General features: G+C 37.0%; 1 protein-coding gene and 3 long non-coding RNA genes across 6 annotated transcripts; 3 read left to right on the forward strand and 1 right to left on the reverse strand.

The window, feature by feature from the left end:
* Positions 1-207: 207 nt before the first annotated feature.
* On the reverse strand, positions 208-713 carry LOC110932615. The gene is made up of 2 exons (XR_004888957.1): positions 683-713; positions 208-593 (listed from the first exon to the last, which is right to left on the reverse strand). It is a non-coding gene; the product is annotated as an uncharacterized LOC110932615 (long non-coding RNA).
* Positions 714-6,402: 5,689 nt separating this feature from the next.
* Positions 6,403-8,371, forward strand: LOC110932616 (putative pentatricopeptide repeat-containing protein At1g12700, mitochondrial). Its single transcript, XM_022175940.2, has one exon. The coding sequence runs from the start codon at positions 6,448-6,450 to the stop codon at positions 8,221-8,223; it is 1,776 nt and encodes a 591-aa protein (XP_022031632.2). The 5' UTR covers positions 6,403-6,447; the 3' UTR covers positions 8,224-8,371.
* Positions 8,372-12,537: 4,166 nt separating this feature from the next.
* On the forward strand, positions 12,538-15,401 carry LOC110928350. 2 transcript variants are annotated; one of them, XR_004888958.1, is made up of 3 exons: positions 12,538-12,644; positions 13,836-13,914; positions 15,208-15,401. It is a non-coding gene; the product is annotated as an uncharacterized LOC110928350 (long non-coding RNA). The 2 variants fall into 2 exon arrangements; XR_002586309.2 differs by lacking the exon at positions 15,208-15,401 and adding an exon at positions 15,055-15,172.
* A 2,590-nt stretch (positions 15,402-17,991) lies between these two features.
* On the forward strand, positions 17,992-20,882 carry LOC110928351. Of its 2 annotated transcripts, none has more exons than XR_004888959.1 (3): positions 17,992-18,125; positions 19,317-19,395; positions 20,689-20,882. It is a non-coding gene; the product is annotated as an uncharacterized LOC110928351 (long non-coding RNA). The 2 variants fall into 2 exon arrangements; XR_002586310.2 differs by lacking the exon at positions 20,689-20,882 and adding an exon at positions 20,536-20,650.
* The last annotated feature ends 1,699 nt before the right edge of the window (positions 20,883-22,581 follow it).

The following is a 22,581-nucleotide window of genomic DNA, read 5'->3' on the forward strand; positions in this document are numbered from 1 at the left end:
GAGAGGAAGGGATTAACCCTTCTTGACGAGATCAGTGAGTTAACCCTGCCCGGTTACCCATTGTTTCATCATTTCCATATTGAGTATTTTGCAAAGTCAAACACTACATATGAATTATTTTCCACAGCTGTGGTTATGTATGCAATGTAGGCGCTTAGTTTCTTCCCGTCCTTACGCAAGCTCCCGATAAGGTTAGTTTGGTCAGAATCGAAGTAGAGGCTCACATCGGTTAAAGAAATCTCTGACGAGTCGAGGTTTTGGAAAGTGGCTTCGGCTGCACTTAACGCCATCTCGAACAGTTTTCGTTTCTCGCTCATTCCGGCACCTGGAGTGTCGCTGTCGAGTGCGAATGACTTTCTGCTCAAATACATGTCTTAAAGCTGTTTCTCCTCGTTCCATGTTGAGTTTTCGACAGCCAGGTTTACATTTGATGAGTAGGAGCCAGATGCATTGGAGAAGATATGGGTCGCAGCTTCTTTAATATCGACACCAAGAGTCTCAGCCTGCTCAAGTGCGTGTTTTCTCACGTAGTTTTCCTCCAATGGTTCGTCCAGCTCGGCAACCATCTTCACTGCCCGGTCCAGGAGGTTCATCTGTGAGAACATATCACATATAAATAGCATTAGAGAAATATAGACAAATGAAAACCGAAAAATGGATTTAAAGTATATCGTTATGGTACCTGATTGATGAAGAGATCCTGATGAAGAGATCCCTGAAGACTCCGGAGCAGTTTCTGATTGGGTCAACTCCTAGACCGGGCTCCCTAAGTATCACAATTGGCCTCAAATACAAATACCACTATATAGACTTTGGCATGCTCTCGTGACCCTCCAAACCGCGCAAAACAAAAAAGAAAATATGCGGTCAACATTATTGTTCGGTCAACGAATATATTTAACACCCGGGTTTATTAAATAACTTTAGCTTCCAAAACAAATAGTTCACAGACGAAGACTTTGTGAGGCGCTGTTAACGAATAAAGATCATAAGTGAAATTAGTCTTTAAATATTCAAATTTTTAGTACAAACGATTTCTACTTAAAACAGAAACTACATAAAAAAGTACCTGTTCAAAAGGCGTGACATAATAAATTGGCCAATGATATATATATAACAAGACCGAAGCATACCAAAGGAATAAAACTGTAGTCAAGCCATTCAAAAAGCACTCAAACTGCAGTAGCACCAAATAAGTCACTTGCTGATATCTTTTTGTTCCTCAACAAGAGCACATCAGCAGCTTGAAAACGACAAAAAAAATTCAATTTAGAAACAAACCTATTAGATTCATTGTAAAAACAGATATTATAAAAGATGAGATGAACATTACATTTTCCGCCCCCTAAAATATGATGAACGGGCTTCTGTCTCCCAAAGAGCTTGTTAAACTCGGTTCTGACAGAGTGTAGTTTCTCATCCTCTGCGAAGAATGAACCAGAACTTTGCTTCTTATCAGAAAGCGAATCCATAATGTTTGCTTCTTACCAAACATGATCGACAATTCCTAAACAAACAATTAATGACATGTTTCAGATTCACTTACGGCTTACGCTCAAGTTCGAACTTAAACTTAAACAAGCCAGCTCAACTCGGCTCGTTTATTTTTTTCGAGCTAAAAAGTCGAGTTCGAGCTCGGCTTTTTTTCAAGCTGAAAAGTCGGAATTAGTCGCAATTAGTAAAAATGAAAAATACATAAAGGACTCAAGTAAACGTTCAACTTCAACCCCATCAAATCAAGCACACCTGTAACCCTAAGCAATGCTGGAATTCCATTTTAACCATCTCGAGTGGATCTTTATTGTGAAGAACATCGGACCGAGATCACTAATCGAAACCCTAGCCGTCGCGGCGTCGCCTCCGCATTCTGGCTTTGTCAAACCAGCACAAACACGCCACCATTAAACCTGCTAAAAGAACAGTATACTAATCACAATTAGCAATAATAAATCAACACTTGAGTTGCAAGTAATCCTGTTTATGCAATAAGTGCTTACAAATTGGTGTTATGAAACAAATAACACATTAGGTCAATCAACCATCTAAACATCCAATCAGTTCGACTAAATCTTTAATATAAAATGTGAAAAAACTACAACTAATAAAATCAATAAATCAGGTAATGCAATGAAATAGCTAGGGTTTGCATACATGTAGACCTACTCTAGCAGAGTGATACATCGGTGTCTTCTTATCTTTTTTCCTTGTTAGCTACGGCTGCAGGTGTTTTTCTAGCCAACAGATCCTTCCCACCCTTTCCAGCCATTTTTGCTACATACAATACAACAAATAACTAAAAAGTTCATTACTGAGCCATTTTTGCTACATTGATGAATCGGGGTTAGCCATTACTTTTTGTTACATACTTCAGCGTTTATTATGTTACATTTCAACCGGGTCCATGAGACCATTAATTCCAGCAAAACAAATTGCGCCTAAAAGCAACACTTTGGAGGCTTCTAAAGGAGTTTTTTACACAAAACAAAGATTTCCAGGCAAATTCATATATTATAAAGGAATCAATACAATTAAAATGTAAATAAGAAATAATTGTACCGAGATTCGAGATTCGAGTTTCGTAAGGTGGGAAGCAACCTGTAACCTTGAAGTTCAGAAATTTCCCGCTCTAGTTCAACACAAAACCCTCTTAAAAGTATACAACCACCACCATCCACCACCGCTTGGCGCCAGGAGTTTGCTTCTGCCACCAGCAGTCATTGTTGCCGTAGTCTAAACTATTGAAATCAGCAATACAATCCTCAAAATTACAAATTTTCAACATCAATTTCTAGAACTAACGAAATCTGAAGCACATGACCTACAAAAATAAGAAAAAAAAAGTTGCTAGAATTACCTTCGCTGTTAGAAAACGTACATGCAGCCGATAAATCGGAACCGGGTTGTCAGAGCCTACCTCAACCACCATCTACCGCCAGATGCTCGTCTCATTTGCCACCAATCTGCTCGAGAATCCCACTGCCGAACCCTAATAGGCGGATTTTAACACTGCACACCACACCGTCTGAAGGGCTATGGTCCTAAATCTCGCGCCAGCTGACCGCGAGTGACCATTACCCTTATCAAAAAGCCACACCAGCAAAGAAACACATCCACGCGGACGCATCCTTCGAATCCAATCGGTCTAAGGATAAGAAGAAGCCTTACCTTGAGTAGGAAAACGGATGTGCATAGCGATGTGGCTGGCACCGCATCATATGGACATTTTCGTCACAACAAGGGATTTGGGCAACAGCAACAGTCACCACTGACAGCGATGCGGCTCCACACCGCATCCCGCATATGTCTTTGTCAGAGCTTGAGACACGGGAACATCTAAGGTTACCGCAGGCAGCGATGCCGCCCGCACCGCATCCTGCCCACTAGGCAAGTGGGACTGACACCACAGAGCAAGTGGTACCACTGGCAGTCGCCTGTCAGGCCACACGTGGACAACGGACTGACACTGCAGTAGGACGTGGCTTCACCTCCACAACCGACAAGCGTGACACACTTGCATAAGGGCAGCACGTCGTCAGTCCGTCCCTTCAACTCCTCCTTCACTCCTCGGCTATAAATACCAACCCCAAACCAGGTTTGAGGTATCTCTTCACAACTCTCTACTACTAGTATCACACTTTGCTTCCCAAGCAAATTACTGATTCTCACGCCGGAGAGTGGTAACAAGGAGCACCCCCCACCCCATCCTCCTTGTTACGAGTCACGGTTTGTTTCCTTGTGCAGGAGATCAACCGGCGGACGATCCAGCCAGCGATCCTCGAGAGGAAGGGATTAACCCTTCTTGACGAGACCAGTGTGTTAACCCTGCCCGACTAACCATTGTTTCATCACCGTCACAGGATGGGGTCATGGATTTGAAATCGAATGAAAGTAACACCCTAGATCTGGTGAAATCCTCACATCTGTTCATGAGTCGCCGACAGAGAGAGAAGGTTGATGAAGTTTTGTGAGAGTAAATCGAATGAAAGTAAAACCCTTGATCGTAAAATATGTGTAATATTGTATCTTGATAGTGGTGAAGGTGAAGACCATCCAAATTCTCCATTGATGAGGGCGGTTTAACACTTGAATAGACGGTGCCATTAAAAGAGGAAAATAGATTTCATGGTTAGAATTCCTATATTACCCTAAAGTGTCTTAAATCTTTGGTTAATGCGCGATTTTGCCCCCTCAAAAATAGTTTGGCACTCTTGTACATGTTGCTTCAAAATGTATACATAATGTAAAATGACCAAAAGGGTAGAAAACCTAATTTCTTTAATAGTATATATATAGATAGATATAGATAAAAGTAATAAATGAGAAACAACAAAAAAGATGAGTAAATTGTCAAAATGTCCCTAAGGTCATATCACCTTTGTCATTTTTAGTCCAAAACTTAATTCTTTTGAATATAAGTTTATATGGTTTCAATTTTGTTGTCATTTTAATCCGAAAGTAAAATCTGGTTAGATTTTTCAATTAGCATCCAGCTTTTTTGTTTTTTTTCCTCGCTTTTAATGAATGGCAAAATTGTCAAATTTTTATAATCTAATCTAACTTATAATAAAAGACTTCAAATAATGTCACATGACATTCTCTCCTTCAACCTCATAAATATTATTTATAATTATTTAATAAATTTCTTTTAATATTAATATTAATAACTAATATATAGATATCATTTATTTTTATCCTTTATCTTTATCTAAATTTAATAATGAGTTAAATGCCATTTTAGTCCCTGTGGTTTGGGCCATTTTGCCAGTTTAGTCCAAAGGTTTCATTTTTAACCTGTGGGTCCAAAAAGGTTTCACAGTTGCCATTTTAGTCCACTGGGTTAACTTCATCCATTTTTCTGTTAACGAGAAGGCCAATTTGGTCATTTTATATGGCTGAATTGCCCTTTTAGTTAACAGAATTACATACAAAATGACCAAATTGGCATTCTCGTTAACAGAAAAAATGGATGAAGTTAACCCAGTGGACTAAAATGGCAACTGTGAAACATTTTTGGACCCACAAGTTAAAAATGAAACATTTGGACTAAACTGACAAAATGGCCCAAACCACAGGGACTAAAATAGCATTTAACTCTTTAATAAATAACTTTAATTTTGCAATTTAGACCCTTTGTTTTTTTTACTTTTTAACCTAAAATTTTTCATCTATTGCAATTTAATCCCAACTCTTTTTTATTTTCAATTTTGGTCCACCATACTTATCATCTTTCCCAAGTTTTTCGTTTCATTCTAAATTTTGTGAGTTAATGCATCGCAACGTGCGTGTGTGGTTCAACATTTTTTCGTATATTTTTCCCGTTTGACTGACCCGTCGCAGCACATCTATTTTTCTCTGTTTAACAAGTTCGACCAACGCGCGGGTTCTGGATTGACTTCATTTTTTTCTATGTTTCGGTTTAATTTCTTTGCAACGAGCGTTCGTGATTCAAAAATTTCATGTCTGTTTTTCGTTCGGCGCTATTTTTTTCGTTTTTATTTAATTTGTTTTTACGAGTTTTTTCGGTGTTGGTGGTCGCTGACAGTGGTATAGCATTGATACTACTTGACACAATTTTACAATAACAGTTGCAATGCAAAGGCTTAATACTAGTTTGTTATAATAAAACATTAAAAGAACATTTTGCCTTTTATTAAAAAGGGGGAGAAAAAAAAAACAAAAAAAAACTAGATATCTGCATGAATTTTAATTTTAGATGAGAATGAAAATAAAATTGAACCAATATTCAAAAGGAAATCTCATGAACCATTCAGGTAGGTTACTCAAAAAAGATACTGATTCCATTTTGATTTTGGCAAATTGGAAATAAATAATCCCAACTCACTGTTATTGGCCAATAATAATCCCAACTCATTTAATCACCAATAATAATCCGAACTATTCACTTTTGTTTGTAAAATACTCTCACGTTAAAAAAACACTAACTAGGTTAAAATATTGCTGATGTGGCTTAACATGTGTGGACTGACGTGGCTGGTTAACATCTTACCTGTGTATAAAATGATTATCAGCCTCATTTGCACACACAATCGCACTCTCCTTCAAAAACCTAATTCTACAAATTGGGCAAATTCAGTCGATTGTGTGTGCAAATGAGGCTGATAATCATTTTATACACAAGTAAGATGTTAATCAGCCACGTCAGTCCACACATGTTAAGCCACATCAGCAATATTTTAACCTAGTTAGTGTTTTTTTAACGTGGGAGTATTTTACAAACAAAAGTGAATAGTTCGGATTATTATTGGTGATTAAATGAGTTGGGATTATTATTGGCCAATAACAATAAGTTGGGATTATTTGTTTCCAATTTGCTTTTGATTTTTAAGAAATACAAATACAACAACAAGGACATGCTTTCCACCATTTGATAGTTTGGTTGAACTTGAAGCTTCAACTCCGTTTCCACACTGAACGAATCGACCGATCATGAATCTCAAAATTTCTCTTGTTATCAAATTCAGAGGTAATTTTATCACCACACCCTTCCTTCTTCACTCTAATTTCTCCACAAATCGATCCATGCTTCATAAAATCACCAACTTGAATCATGCACTCAACCTGTTCGATGAAATGTCACAGAGACGCCCTCTTCCATCTGTTGTTCTGTTTAATCAGTTGTTGACCGCTGTTACTAAAATCAAACATTTTTCTACCTCTCTTCATCTTTTCAACCAAATGTGTTCTCTTGGTGTCCCACTTGATAAATACTCCATCGGCATTGCAATCAAGTGTTGCTGTCAGCTGTATCGCACCAAAGACGGGTTTGCACTCCTAGGATGCTGCTTTAGGCGAGCTATTTCACCCAACGTGTACATATATAATGCCCTCTTAGATGGACTTGTACTTGAAGATAGGACTCTTGAAGCAGAGATGTTATTCAAGAAGCTCATCAAACAAAAACTTTGTGAACCTGATGTCGTTACCTACAGTACAATGATTAAAGGGCTTTGCAAGTTCGGTAATAACGTTACAGCCATTGCTTTGCTCAGATTAATGGAACAAAAACATTGTGAGCCTAGTATTGTTACATATAGCACCATCATTGATAGTCTTTGCAAGGATAAAATGATTGATGATGCTTTCAAGCTCTTTAAAGAAATGGTATCTGACAAAGGTATTCTACCAAACGTCATCACCTACACCTCTTTAATTTGTGGTCTTTGTAAATTAGGTCGTTGGGATGATGCCTCAAAGCTGCTAAAAGAAATGGAGGATGAGAACATTTCTCCAAATGTGAAAACCTTTACTGCTTTAGTTGATGCATTTTGCAAAGAAGGTAAAGTAGAAGAAGCTGAGGCTGTTATCAACATCATGATTGAGAGAGGTAAGGTTCCAAACATAGTGACATACAACTCACTTATTGATGGTTACTGTCTACGAGGTGAAATGATCAAAGCAAGGGAGATTTTTGATTCCATTACACTTAGAGGTCTCGTTCCCGATGTTGTTACTTATAGTAGTTTATTGAATGGGTATTGCAAGAATCTGAATATTGAGAAGGCTGAGCAAATGTTTCATGAAATGACTGTAAAAGGTTTAAAACCCGATGTAGTCACTTACAGCACCATGATACAAGGATTTTTTCAGGTTGGGCGTTGTGTAGCTGCGCGCAACCTCTTTGATGAGATGCATGCACAAGGCCAAATTCCAAATGAATGCACTTATGGAATAGTTTTAGATGGCCTTTGCAACAACCATCTAGTAGAGGATGCGCTCTCTTTGTTTCATTTGGTGGGTAACAGCAAGCTTAATTCTAATATTGTTGTGTACAATATCCTCATCAATGGTGCAGGAAAATATGGGAAAGTAGATGTTGCGAGGATTCTTTTCCAAGGTCTAATTGATAAAGGCCTGCAACCTAATGTTCGTACATATAACGTGATGATCAGTGGTTTTTGTCGGGAAGGTCAATTGGGGGAAGCAAAGTTGTTGTTTCTTAAAATGGAAGAGAGTGGCTGCCCGCCTAATGATGTTACTTACCGTGTTTTACTCCAAGGATATCTAAAGAACAGGCACTATGATGATGTGGAGATGCTTTTACAGGAAATGGATGGTAGAGGTTACTCACTTGATGCTTCGACTTTATCGTTATTTATAGATCATATCGCAGCTGGTTTACTAGATAGAAGTATGCTTAAGTTGTTCGGTAAGCTTGTGGCAAAAGAATTATTGAACGATCCTAGGTTGTGCGACTGGGAGTGAAACTGAGATAGTAATTGTGGGATGAAAAATGAAGATTCTAACTTGCAAAATGCGGAAAGCAGGAAATCTCTACCAAATTCTATTTGGTGTTCATGTGTTTGGTTGTTAGACATTTTCCATTTAATGAATTCGTAACGCTTACACAATTGTGTTTGTTTCAGTTTAATATAACTATGTAGGTGTCTTAGCTTGATTCTAATTCAGACAAGGTTACTAGTATGCTATCATATTGCTTTTTCACTTCTTCTGCTCAACCCTTTAGAGTACTGCACGCAGGTACTGTTGCTGAGATAAAAAAAAACAATGCATTGTTCTTAGGCTATGGATTTTATCAGTTATCCAAATCGTTATGTAGCATAAGAGAATCTGCAAATAGGTATTTGTTCCTTCAGTATTCTTTTGATGTGATAATTTCAGCAAGATGCTTCTTAAAGATGCATGATTGATGAGAGTTCAGATTTGTTTCTTCTCAATTTTGATGTGCCCAGATTTCTTTACCAATAACTGACCAAAGTATAATTTGCTTGTTAAGTTTCACAATTGACTTCTTGCTGGGCCATAATGCCAAATTGATGGTTTCTATGTGGGTATCTTTCATTATGAAACCAAATTGTATGTTTTTTTAAATAGAGTCACTATGTTCTTGAGTGTTCTTTTGATGCATTAGTTTCAGTCGTGGTGAAGCTTGAGATTTCCGACCGAGGGGGCGGAAGTCACCAGACCTAAAAATTTCTATAAAATCGGGGGGTCGAAAATGTGTATACCCAAAAATTTCTATACGAAAACTACATACTCTCCACTACTAAGCAAAAAGTTCGGGGGGTCGGCCGCCCCCTCCCGCCCCTTAAAAGCTTCGCCCATGGTTTCAGAAAGGTAGGTGTCTGAAAAGACACATGAATGATGAGAATTCAGAAGCAATATTAGCCGGAAAGGACATGATGCAGGAGCAGTTGAACCCAACAATGATATGCTAATTTCTAAATTCTAGTCACTTCAAAGGGTAAATTTTCGATACTTCATGAACGTTTAATGATGTTAGTACAGCAAGCCATAAGCCATTTTAAAGATTAGAGTTAACTGTCGTTTTTGTCCATTTGGTTTGGTGGAAAATAACACTTCAGTCGAAAAAAAAAATTTGTGCCAGTTCCGTCCTCAACATTCTTGAAACATGCCACTTCAGTCCAAAAAGACAACGGCTTGCGTCAGTTCCGTCCTCAATGTTTTTAACGGCGCGTTATCTTTTTGGACTTAAGGTGACAGTTTTGTGCATGGAAGGCTTGATTTTATCATAGTACCGTTTGAGTGAAGGACAGGCATCGTTTCAGTATCAGGAAAGGTTAAAGAAACCGGTTCTGTACATGTATTTTTGTATGCATGATTCTTGAGAGATAAGCTAAAAACGGAGTAGTGCATGATTTTTTACATGTATTACCGTAAATCTACAGTGAACCACCACTAATCTACAGTGAGGTTTATGTGTCGTTACGGTGACCATATCGTGACTAGCAACACCGATTACCAAAATCTACTGTTGGCCTAGATTAGCTTTTGAAAGATTGAAATTTGAGTTATAAATGAATAAATGATGTGGTATAACATAACGCCCTAGCATGTCACTGCCACATACATAATGAACCAACTATTTTTTGAACGGTAAATTTATATCACTGACGGACCACTGGAGTATCCTCGTGCCATCAGCGGAACAACTGATCATTTCCATCTCCATTAGGACACCAGTTCAGGAGGAAACCCAATAAATCTGAGAAAAATCTCCATTGTGAGAATCGAACCCAGGACCTGATGGTCCCTAAACCTTTTCTCACCCACAAAATGCCACTAGGCTTTAATGCACATAATGAACTTTAACTAACCCATCATTTAGTTGTAACGTTGTAGTTTAACTAAAAATTAAGAAAAAAACAACAAAAAAAGTTTGATTGGTGCGTTGGGTGGACCCTACCTGATTTAGCAAGCACTAAAGCCTATGATATAACTTAAAATATAAATTGAATTACTTTTTATGTTAATATTACTATATAAAAAAATTTCAACCAGAAAATAATAGATGAACTTTACGCTTTTATTTGGTGCAAACTCTTTAGGTTATTAAACGAACAAAATAAACTTTGAATATGTGTTTGGTTCACCGAATGTTTGGAATCGGAATTGAAATTTATATAGGAATTGAAATAGAAATTGTTGGAATTGGAATCTCAATTCCATTTTTAATATGTTTGTTCTCAAATAAATTGGAATCTAACACTCCGACCCTCACCACCCCTAATTCGGGTCGAAATAGTTTGAGACGAAAAGGTCCAGGTTGAAATGGTACGAGTCGAAACGGTACGATGTCACTAGTGTCGTCTGTGTTCACGAGCGTGGGTGGCCTTTTGCCATTAGGTCTACCTTGTTTTACCATAGTGTGCCTTTGGGCGGTGAGTCGGGTCACCAGCAACGTCTGTATTCATGGGCATTGATGGCCTTTTGCTATTAGACTTACCTGGATGATTGGGCTTTTGTTGGTTATTCATAAAAAAAGGTTATAGACCATAAATATCAAGTAGGTAAACGAGGTTTTCAACTTTTCATGATTTGATTGTGTTTGGGGATCTATTCTGCGAGGGGCTCTCTCAAGCGTAGACCCGGTTAAGACATGTATACTAGACCTCCCGATATTTGCTTGCTGAGTAATTCACACATTTCGAAAAAAAAAGATTTGAGTGTGTGGGGTTGGTTTCGGTACAAACCATATTTATCCTACAAACCGTAAGAACAGATCACAGCACTTAAAAAAGTTAAAGTAGCACATATCAAAACAATACATACATAAAAGTAGCAGTTTTAATTATATTAGCACATGAAAATTAAATAAGATAATTGATTTTAGCACATATTTGAACGATATCAACACTTTTTTTAATTAGCACATTGAAAACAAAAACAAGATTCAAATAAGAAATTAATTGCTTATTAGCATGTTTATAGAGAATTTTATATAATTTATATTGTTTAGAATATTATTTTATCATTTCTCTATAATTGGTTGTTTTGTCACGTGACACATTTTAATTGGTTCTTAGACCATGTGTAGTGGTAAGTTGTTATAATGCCCCCACCATGGAGCATTATCCGACACGTGGCATCCTAGTCACACTTGGGGTATTATAGCAAAAGTGGCATAGTGGGGCATTATGCCAATAACCCCCATTCAATCATTTCACAATTATTTTTTTTAATTTAAAACATAAAAAACTTCATTAATTTAAAAAAAATTACACTACTTGAAATTAAAAAAAAAAACAGAAAAAAAAAACCGAAAAAGAAAAATAAAGTTAAAAAAAAAGAACATGATCTAGAGTCCATATTTTTCTCTAATTTTTTGGCGACGCATTTGCGCAAGGATCAACGCATCGCCTTGTAGGTGGTCGATAGGTTTGGACAAAAACTCAATGTCCTTTTCCATTTGCCTCGCCTCTTGCATCTCGTTAAACTTTTTGGTTTCGGCCACTCGTTCTTTCATAATCTCATAACGTTGGTGGCCGAGGTCACGAATGTCTTGGAGACGACGGTTCATCTCCTCGAAATCTTCCTTTAACTCGAGATCGGAAGACGACTCGACCGTTTTTTTCCCGGTTCCCTTTCTTCTACTGGTGGGTCGGACCAACTCTTCTTGAATTCCCTCATCAACGTCCACCGCCTCATTTAAATCAACATTGCGGGCATCCGATGTCGGAGTTGACGGCTCAACGGAGGATGATGTTTTTGACCTTTTAGCTCGACGTCTACTACTAGACATCATTGGATTAACTAGCGCCCACTTTGGACTTTTTCGTAGTAGCTCCAACACTTATAGTACGTGAAAGGGCATTTCGTCCTCTCGAACTCCTCCAAAGTCCTCGTTAAAACCCCGACGTCACTTTCACCGCTCGGGCGAGTATCGTAGTTACGTTGATAAACTTCTTGGAACGCGTGAGACTTGTTGTTGATGTCGGTCCATTTGCTAGAAATGGAATCTTTGTCCCGATGTTCGCCTTGACCCCACGTTGTAACGCCCCAAAATCCAAATGTCATATATTTGAAATATGTCCTTATGCGTTATATTACGAAATAAATAACTAGGCTATTCAACCTAGTTAAGTGCATGGTAAAAACTATTAAAGGAGAAAAGTAGTGCCAAAAATGTGATGGAAGTAAACTTGAGGGGTTAAAGTGGATGGGATGAAACTTGGTCACTAACTAAAAGAAAATATCAACACACACCACACACATTTTCGTGTGTGTGTGTTCTGGATCGTTCCAGAGCTCCCTAAGGGAGCCAAACCCTAACTCAACAATATTCATCAAATTGAAGGGTGAATTGAAGCTCAAATTATCAACCGAACGTGAATTAGTGATCACCAACACAAGGGGATCATAAGGTATGTCTCAAAACTAAGATTGGTGATCATGTATGAAGTGGGTTATGTTTTAATCCGTGAATTAGTATGAAATTGATGATGTATAAGGGTTAGAATCATCAAGTAGAACATAGGTTATGTATAGTTTGTGTTAATTTGATGTTTAGAAGTAAAACCCATTAGTCATGGTGATGATGATGACTTAATCACCATCTATGTCCAATTCTTGTTGAAAGATTGATGAAATATCGGTGTATAACGAGTTATGGTTTGATGAATTGAATAAAATGTGATGATGATATGTTGGATGATTAATTGTGAATACTACATGATGGTGAGTAGAAGGATTTGATGAACTATGTATGAATGTAGAAGATTGATGCATGAAATAGTTGTACATTATGCTTAGATAGTGGTACGCACGCCAAGTGTTTGATGAAATGACTAAACGACGATATTATGTGAAAATGTATGCAAGTAGTGGATGAACATACATACAATGTGTAAATGATTAAATTGTTATTAAGCTTACACAAGGAACATGTGTAAGATCGAATCCATGTGGAGGTTTTATTGATATCTTGTTTGGGTAGAAATGTGCACTAGTATCTTTCATTGTTCACTCACATTGTATGGTACACACTATGTGTTTAGTCGATGGTTTAGTTGAGGTTACGAAATGAAATTGGCGTTAATGTATAGCAAGTAAGGATGGTAAAATCATGTTGGTTATGTACCCCAAATATGGTCGTCTAGTATGGGATCCCGAAAGCTTTAGTATAGGTAGTATTGATAATATGTATGTGTGTGTATGTAATGGATTGATCATGTGGTTGTAAGCATATTACATCATGAATATGAAGTGTATATAATGCCATTGTTATAGCTTAATATGATGACACGGATATATGAGGTTAAGTCGAAAGTCCATAAGATGGGTCGTTGACTTTTGGAAGTCAAACCTTGCATAAGTAGTATGGCTAGACTCTTGTCAAATTTCAATGCTATAAAGTCATATGGTGCGTGTTTAAAAATGTGTGTTTTATGCAATTATGTAAGGAATTATACGAGTTGGAAGAGATGTGATGTTGGGTATATGTCTTATGTTTGTTAGACTTGACTAATGAAAGTTAGACTTGAACCATGCATTCGACATGATCATTAAGTGTACAATCATGCATACTAACAAGAATGTGATTGCGTGATGTGAAGGCATAAGGATCATGTGGAAATGGACTCAAGCAAGAAAGGCAAAAGGGTGAAAAGGAGGCAAGGGAACGGACGCAAAAAGGTAAGTGATTTCCATAATCACTTCTTAATTGTTTATGTAAAGTTATGTGCTAGTTAGTTAAGTATGTTAAGTGAGGACTAATGAGGATGTGTTGTATGAAACTAATGATTTTTGTTAAGTAGATGTAACGGGTCAAAACGTAGCCTTGATGTTAAAACGAATGTGTTGTTTGATGAGAACATGAACGGGTCGAATAACCGTAAAGGAATAATAAGCCGATAGCGCATAAGTTAAGAATTTACTTAATCCGGATGTGGGATTTTGAGTCCTTAGGATAGAGGACCAATTTACGAGCATGTAGGAAGAAACGGGAGGTTAAACGGGTAAACGGTTCAAAAGTTATGCGCGTTTTAGTGCGTACGGACGACGAAACGGATCTGCAGAAAAAGTGGTTTTCTAGAGGGCGTGGCCGACGGGGTTAGGGCCGTCGCCGACGGGCTCTAGAAAACCAGTTTTTCTCCGACGCCTTAATTACCTGCCTACGGGGTTTTTGGCTACGGGAAAAACTACGGGCCGTCGCCGACGGGCCCTAGGGCCGTCGCCGACGCCCTCCCCAAGTCCAAAACTCTGAAATTTGTTATTTAAGTTGATCTATGTATCGTAGGCTTCGGTTTGTTATCCGTGGACTACGGCGGGCTTTCTAAACATGATTTTGATCGATCCTTAGATGTTTATAGGCTATAAATTAAAGTCTAAGTCCCATGTAATTAACGTATGAGTATGTAAGAGGTATGCAAGATCTTGTACGTGTATGTAGATGTGTAATTATGTATATATGGAAGATATGTATGAGTGTATGCATGTAGGTAGAGACGTACGAATGTAGGTACGTATATAGAAGCGTATTTATGTATATATGAAGATACGTAGGATAGTATGTATATATGTGAAGGCGTAAGAACGTAGGTACGTATGCAGATGTGTATTTATGTATGTATGAAGATACGTACGAGTGTAGGCATGTAGGTAGAAACATACGAATGTAGGTACGTATGTAGTAGAGTATTTAAGAATATATGGAGATACATATGAGTGTATACATGTATGTAGAGAGGTATGGATGTATGCACGTGTATATGTAAGTATGATTTTGGATACGTTGAGTGTTAATGATATTAATCGTGTGCCTGGAAAACGAAGATTTATGCAGGTACATTATTGAAGGCTCACCAGGGAATGGATATGCGAATGATATGCTTAAAATCAGAGAGAAAACTGAAGGGAAAGTGTACATGTATTGGATCTTGTTTATGTATTGTGTACTAATGTGATGAATGTATGTGGTGAGTGCAGGTTGTACGAATCACGGGCGATTATCACGAGGAATAGAGATCGAAGACCGAGTCACAAGATAGATTGTACGGGAATAATTGAGTATGTACTATTAGTAAACAGGACTTATGCTTTATTTTTGTAAAAGATACATATTAAGACAAACTTTCAAGTAAGTCCAGACGTTTGTAATGAAGGAAATTTTATGGCACGAATTTCCGCTGCGACTTTTTGTCAAATACGAATTAGGGTCTTACAAGTTGGTATCAGAGCCCTGGTTTGAGCGAAATCAAGTATGAGGAGGCAAATACTTGAACTCAAACCTGTGTGCTCTTGTGACAAGAAACCCGTACAATCCAAGACTCGATCAAGATCTAAGGGTAGAAGCCAAGGTAAGTATGTGCTTAGGTATGTATTGGAAGATAGCTAACAATATGTTATGTGTAAGGTAAGCATGGTTGCTTGGAAAGAACGATCTGTGGATGCGGTCTAGCACCGGCACCAAGGTATATAATATGACATATTGACCAGGTACGTATATTTAATATATGTAGGTACATGTAATGGTAAAACCTATCAATGAAAGGCAGATTTTAAAATGGAAAATAATGATAAGAATGGTAATGAAGTTTTGGAAATGTTATACGTGCCGAAACCTAATTCTTCGGACATAAGGTGACAATTACACGAAGACACGAAACTAGTATGTGAATTGTGTACCTGGCCAGTACACGAGAAGCATATGACGTTCGTGAGACCGTGATAATTGCTACAGGTATGTCCGTTAGAATTAGGTAGTAGGTGGACGTGAGGGTGAAAAGAAATGTAAGACTTTCAGGAATGAAAGTACGAATGATATGTTAGAATCCGTGAGACGGATTCGAAACATGAAAGAATTGAAAGCATGGATGATATGTTAGAATCTACGAGACGGATTCGAAACATGAAAAAATTGAAAGCATGAATGATATGTTAGAATCCGCGAGACGGATTCGAAACATGAAAGAAATGAAAGCATGAACTATAGGTTAGGAACCGCGTGGCGGGTTCGAAACATAATGAATGATAAGAATGGAAAGATTCGAATATATAAGTAAATACAGACTAAGTAAGTAAATATTCTTTAAAAAGCAAGTATTATCCAAGTTATGCCTTAAACTTGTATATATAGATATGTGTGAATGAATGTGTATATATATGTATATATATATATATATAAGCGAATGTGTTTTTATGTAAGAAGGGTTAAAGAGACGAACAAGTCATGCGGATCAAAGGGTAATCGCCATTCAAACCCGATATATTTAATGTTTTGATTTGTAAAGTTTTATACTTATAGGTGAGCATAATGTTTAGCACGTAAACCTAATTTGGATGAAAGAAAGAAATTTTGAACATGATATGTGTTAGATGTATTAGTAATCGACTCTTAGGAATCGTAATGAATGACGGGCTATAACCCGGACAACAATCTAAGTATGATGGGGAAGGGTGAGTTTTGGCAAGAATACCGAAATGAAGTAATGAATGTTTGAATGAAAGCTGCTAACCGCCGATTTTGTAGATGTTACTGGTAGAACTACGAATGTGATGGAACCAATTGAATTGGTGAAAGAATGCGCACGAGTGGAAGCCCATTACAAGGATGAATGGAACATAGCCTAGTATGGCTAGTACTCACAAAGAGGCGGATAGGTCTGGTTTACGGACCATTGAATTATGCAAAGAAATCGAGGTTAGTAAAATGTGTACTTCATGTTGGATAGGTGTGAATTGATAGGTTGATAAGGACCTACGAAATGACTGATAGGATATGTATGGTATGGTATGGAATGTTAAAATTTTTAACAACAGATGTAAGAAGAAAATATGTCATTAAAAAGTGGATTTCAAAAGTTTGAGGAGGAAATTTTGAGTGTCTAATGAACTCTGTACAATGAATTTGCACGACACAATTATTTATATAAATTATGTAATGCATGAAGCGAAAGCAATAGTAAAATGAAATGCATGAAATGATTTGAAGTCAACGTAAAGGTATGCAAGGTATAGGTAATTGTAGAAAACATAGAATGATGTTAAATTAAGAGTTGGGCACGTAGTTGTGACTATGAAATAGTAGTTTTGTTGCGATAACAAAACAATAGTTAAATATTATACAGTACATGAAGAGAATGCAATTTTAAGAAACGAGATGAAGGTATTAGATCCGTCATGAACGGATCATATGAATGTATGTATAACTACATGTTGAAGAAGCATGTATATTGGCCCATTATTAACAGGATATTTGAAATTGAATCAAGTAAACAAAATGAAATATCGCACATGATATACGAGTATTAGAATGATGAATGGACCATTAGCTATGAAGTGCGATAAAAGCTAGCACTATTTAGTGAAAGTGACATTAATAAGAACTCTCAGATGGGTTCTTGAAAAATGAAGGATAGTCATTGTGATGGGCTAGCGGTCGTGTCGAAGGGACGTAGAGGAGAGAAAATTAGTGATTAATAAAGATAGGAAAGGTTTCGGGGACGAAACCTCTTTTAAGGAGGGTAGACTTGTAACGCCCCAAAATCCAAATGTCATATATTTGAAATATGTCCTTATGCGTTATATTACGAAATAAATAACTAGGCTATTCAACCTAGTTAAGTGCATGGTAAAAACTATTAAAGGAGAAAAGTAGTGCCAAAAATGTGATGGAAGTAAACTTGAGGGGTTAAAGTGGATGGGATGAAACTTGGTCACTAACTAAAAGAAAATATCAACACACACCACACACATTTTCGTGTGTGTGTGTTCTGGATCGTTCCAGAGCTCCCCAAGGGAGCCAAACCCTAACTCAACAATATTCATCAAATTGAAGGGTGAATTGAAGCTCAAATTATCAACCGAACGTGAATTAGTGATCACCAACACAAGGGGATCATAAGGTATGTCTCAAAACTAAGATTGGTGATCATGTATGAAGTGGGTTATGTTTTAATCCGTGAATTAGTATGAAATTGATGATGTATAAGGGTTAGAATCATCAAGTAGAACATAGGTTATGTATAGTTTGTGTTAATTTGATGTTTAGAAGTAAAACCCATTAGTCATGGTGATGATGATGACTTAATCACCATCTATGTCCAATTCTTGTTGAAAGATTGATGAAATATCGGTGTATAACGAGTTATGGTTTGATGAATTGAATAAAATGTGATGATGATATGTTGGATGATTAATTGTGAATACTACATGATGGTGAGTAGAAGGATTTGATGAACTATGTATGAATGTAGAAGATTGATGCATGAAATAGTTGTACATTATGCTTAGATAGTGGTACGCACGCCAAGTGTTTGATGAAATGACTAAACGACGATATTATGTGAAAATGTATGCAAGTAGTGGATGAACATACATACAATGTGTAAATGATTAAATTGTTATTAAGCTTACACAAGGAACATGTGTAAGATCGAATCCATGTGGAGGTTTTATTGATATCTTGTTTGGGTAGAAATGTGCACTAGTATCTTTCATTGTTCACTCACATTGTATGGTACACACTATGTGTTTAGTCGATGGTTTAGTTGAGGTTACGAAATGAAATTGGCGTTAATGTATAGCAAGTAAGGATGGTAAAATCATGTTGGTTATGTACCCCAAATATGGTCGTCTAGTATGGGATCCCGAAAGCTTTAGTATAGGTAGTATTGATAATATGTATGTGTGTGTATGTAATGGATTGATCATGTGGTTGTAAGCATATTACATCATGAATATGAAGTGTATATAATGCCATTGTTATAGCTTAATATGATGACACGGATATATGAGGTTAAGTCGAAAGTCCATAAGATGGGTCGTTGACTTTTGGAAGTCAAACCTTGCATAAGTAGTATGGCTAGACTCTTGTCAAATTTCAATGCTATAAAGTCATATGGTGCGTGTTTAAAAATGTGTGTTTTATGCAATTATGTAAGGAATTATACGAGTTGGAAGAGATGTGATGTTGGGTATATGTCTTATGTTTGTTAGACTTGACTAATGAAAGTTAGACTTGAACCATGCATTCGACATGATCATTAAGTGTACAATCATGCATACTAACAAGAATGTGATTGCGTGATGTGAAGGCATAAGGATCATGTGGAAATGGACTCAAGCAAGAAAGGCAAAAGGGTGAAAAGGAGGCAAGGGAACGGACGCAAAAAGGTAAGTGATTTCCATAATCACTTCTTAATTGTTTATGTAAAGTTATGTGCTAGTTAGTTAAGTATGTTAAGTGAGGACTAATGAGGATGTGTTGTATGAAACTAATGATTTTTGTTAAGTAGATGTAACGGGTCAAAACGTAGCCTTGATGTTAAAACGAATGTGTTGTTTGATGAGAACATGAACGGGTCGAATAACCGTAAAGGAATAATAAGCCGATAGCGCATAAGTTAAGAATTTACTTAATCCGGATGTGGGATTTTGAGTCCTTAGGATAGAGGACCAATTTACGAGCATGTAGGAAGAAACGGGAGGTTAAACGGGTAAACGGTTCAAAAGTTATGCGCGTTTTAGTGCGTACGGACGACGAAACGGATCTGCAGAAAAAGTGGTTTTCTAGAGGGCGTGGCCGACGGGGTTAGGGCCGTCGCCGACGGGCTCTAGAAAACCAGTTTTTCTCCGACGCCTTAATTACCTGCCTACGGGGTTTTTGGCTACGGGAAAAACTACGGGCCGTCGCCGACGGGCCCTAGGGCCGTCGCCGACGCCCTCCCCAAGTCCAAAACTCTGAAATTTGTTATTTAAGTTGATCTATGTATCGTAGGCTTCGGTTTGTTATCCGTGGACTACGGCGGGCTTTCTAAACATGATTTTGATCGATCCTTAGATGTTTATAGGCTATAAATTAAAGTCTAAGTCCCATGTAATTAACGTATGAGTATGTAAGAGGTATGCAAGATCTTGTACGTGTATGTAGATGTGTAATTATGTATATATGGAAGATATGTATGAGTGTATGCATGTAGGTAGAGACGTACGAATGTAGGTACGTATATAGAAGCGTATTTATGTATATATGAAGATACGTAGGATAGTATGTATATATGTGAAGGCGTAAGAACGTAGGTACGTATGCAGATGTGTATTTATGTATGTATGAAGATACGTACGAGTGTAGGCATGTAGGTAGAAACATACGAATGTAGGTACGTATGTAGTAGAGTATTTAAGAATATATGGAGATACATATGAGTGTATACATGTATGTAGAGAGGTATGGATGTATGCACGTGTATATGTAAGTATGATTTTGGATACGTTGAGTGTTAATGATATTAATCGTGTGCCTGGAAAACGAAGATTTATGCAGGTACATTATTGAAGGCTCACCAGGGAATGGATATGCGAATGATATGCTTAAAATCAGAGAGAAAACTGAAGGGAAAGTGTACATGTATTGGATCTTGTTTATGTATTGTGTACTAATGTGATGAATGTATGTGGTGAGTGCAGGTTGTACGAATCACGGGCGATTATCACGAGGAATAGAGATCGAAGACCGAGTCACAAGATAGATTGTACGGGAATAATTGAGTATGTACTATTAGTAAACAGGACTTATGCTTTATTTTTGTAAAAGATACATATTAAGACAAACTTTCAAGTAAGTCCAGACGTTTGTAATGAAGGAAATTTTATGGCACGAATTTCCGCTGCGACTTTTTGTCAAATACGAATTAGGGTCTTACACACGTGCTAAAAAAGAGTGCACGAACCCTATCCCAAAAAACGGGGCCCGTTTGAAAGTTTGCTACAAATTAAAAAAAATTATAAGTTGTATGTTAAAAATTAAAATAACAAAATAAGTAAAATAATATATATATATATATATATATAGGGTAAGGATAGTGTAAAAAGGGCCTAAAGTGTGAGAAGTGTATTATAACACTATATATAATACTATATAACACCATATAAACACCGTATAACAATATGTAACACCATATAACACTATGTAACACTATATTTCATTATATAACAAATATAACACTATACATCTATCATAGACATCCTATCAGACAACCTATAGGTGTTATATTTGTTATATAATGATATATAGTGTTACATAGTGTTATATGGTATTATATGGTGTTACATATTGTTATACGATGTTTATATGGTGTTATATAATATTATATATAGTGTTATAATACACTTTGAGCACTTTGAGCACTTTTTACAGGATCCTCTACCTATATATATATATATATATATATATATATATATATATATATATATATATATGTATGTATATATATATATATGTATATATATATATATATAGGGTAATGCTAGACAAAAAAACCTAAAATTCTTAGAAAACTCTGGAAACCCAAATGGGAACCCATTTTTACCCAACCTCCCGACATTTTTTTTTTTGAAAAAAATTACACATGTAATATACATGTTTTAGAGTGTTTTGGGCCAAAAAAAACAAAAAAGCGCCGAAGGGATTTTTTTTAAAAAATAAACAAATTTCAGTGCCTAACATGTGTTAGGCAAAAAAGACATAAATTTACTGAAATTTGCTGAAACTTTTTTTTTTTAAATTATCCCTTCGGCGCTTTTTTGATTTTTTTGGCCCAAAAGTCTTAAAAACATTTATATTACATGTGTTATTTTTTTCAAAAAAAAAAAATGTCGGGAGCTTGGGTTTTCTAGGGTTTTTTATATATATAGGGTTTTCTATATAGCCCAACCCTATATATATATAATAGTTACCGGTTTCTTCGTCCTCAGAAATGTCGAGCCATGCCCGAGTCAACGTGAATTCCTCTTCCTTCGTCCATTCCATTTAATGATATTTTTTGTGCGCCGAGGTTCGTCTTTTTCCTTCTTCTTATGCGACCTTTTGCCGCTTTCGATTTATCTTGCACCGGTTCGGGTTGCGTCTCCGGCACGACATCGACATCGGGTTCGGATTCGGATTCGGGTTGTGGTTGTGACGGTTGCGACCCGCCGGCTTGACCATAGCCGAAAGGGGGAGGCACAAACGGAGTGGCGCCACTCAAGTAAGCCGCGTACGTTAAAAAGCTCGGGTCCATGTCTTGAAGGTTAAGCGGGTTTTGCGGTTGGGTTGTGTTCGGGTTCGTGGGTCTTGCGGGGACACCAAAAGGGGGTCGGTATAGATGCATGATTGTATAAAAAATAGGAGAAAATGGTTTTTTTTATTAAAAATAGAAGAAAGTGGGAGAGAAAGTAGGAGAGAAAGGGAGTTTTTTTATAAAAATTGTGAGAAAGTAGGTTGATATATATATAGTGGGTAATATTTTAAATTAAAAAAAATAAAGAATATTACCGTTTGTCAACGGTAACAATCTCGATCCCCAATGCATTTGAAGCGTT

The sequence above is a fragment of the Helianthus annuus genome, chromosome 3 (assembly GCF_002127325.2).
Source record: "Helianthus annuus cultivar XRQ/B chromosome 3, HanXRQr2.0-SUNRISE, whole genome shotgun sequence".
Lineage (NCBI taxonomy): Eukaryota > Viridiplantae > Streptophyta > Magnoliopsida > Asterales > Asteraceae > Helianthus > Helianthus annuus.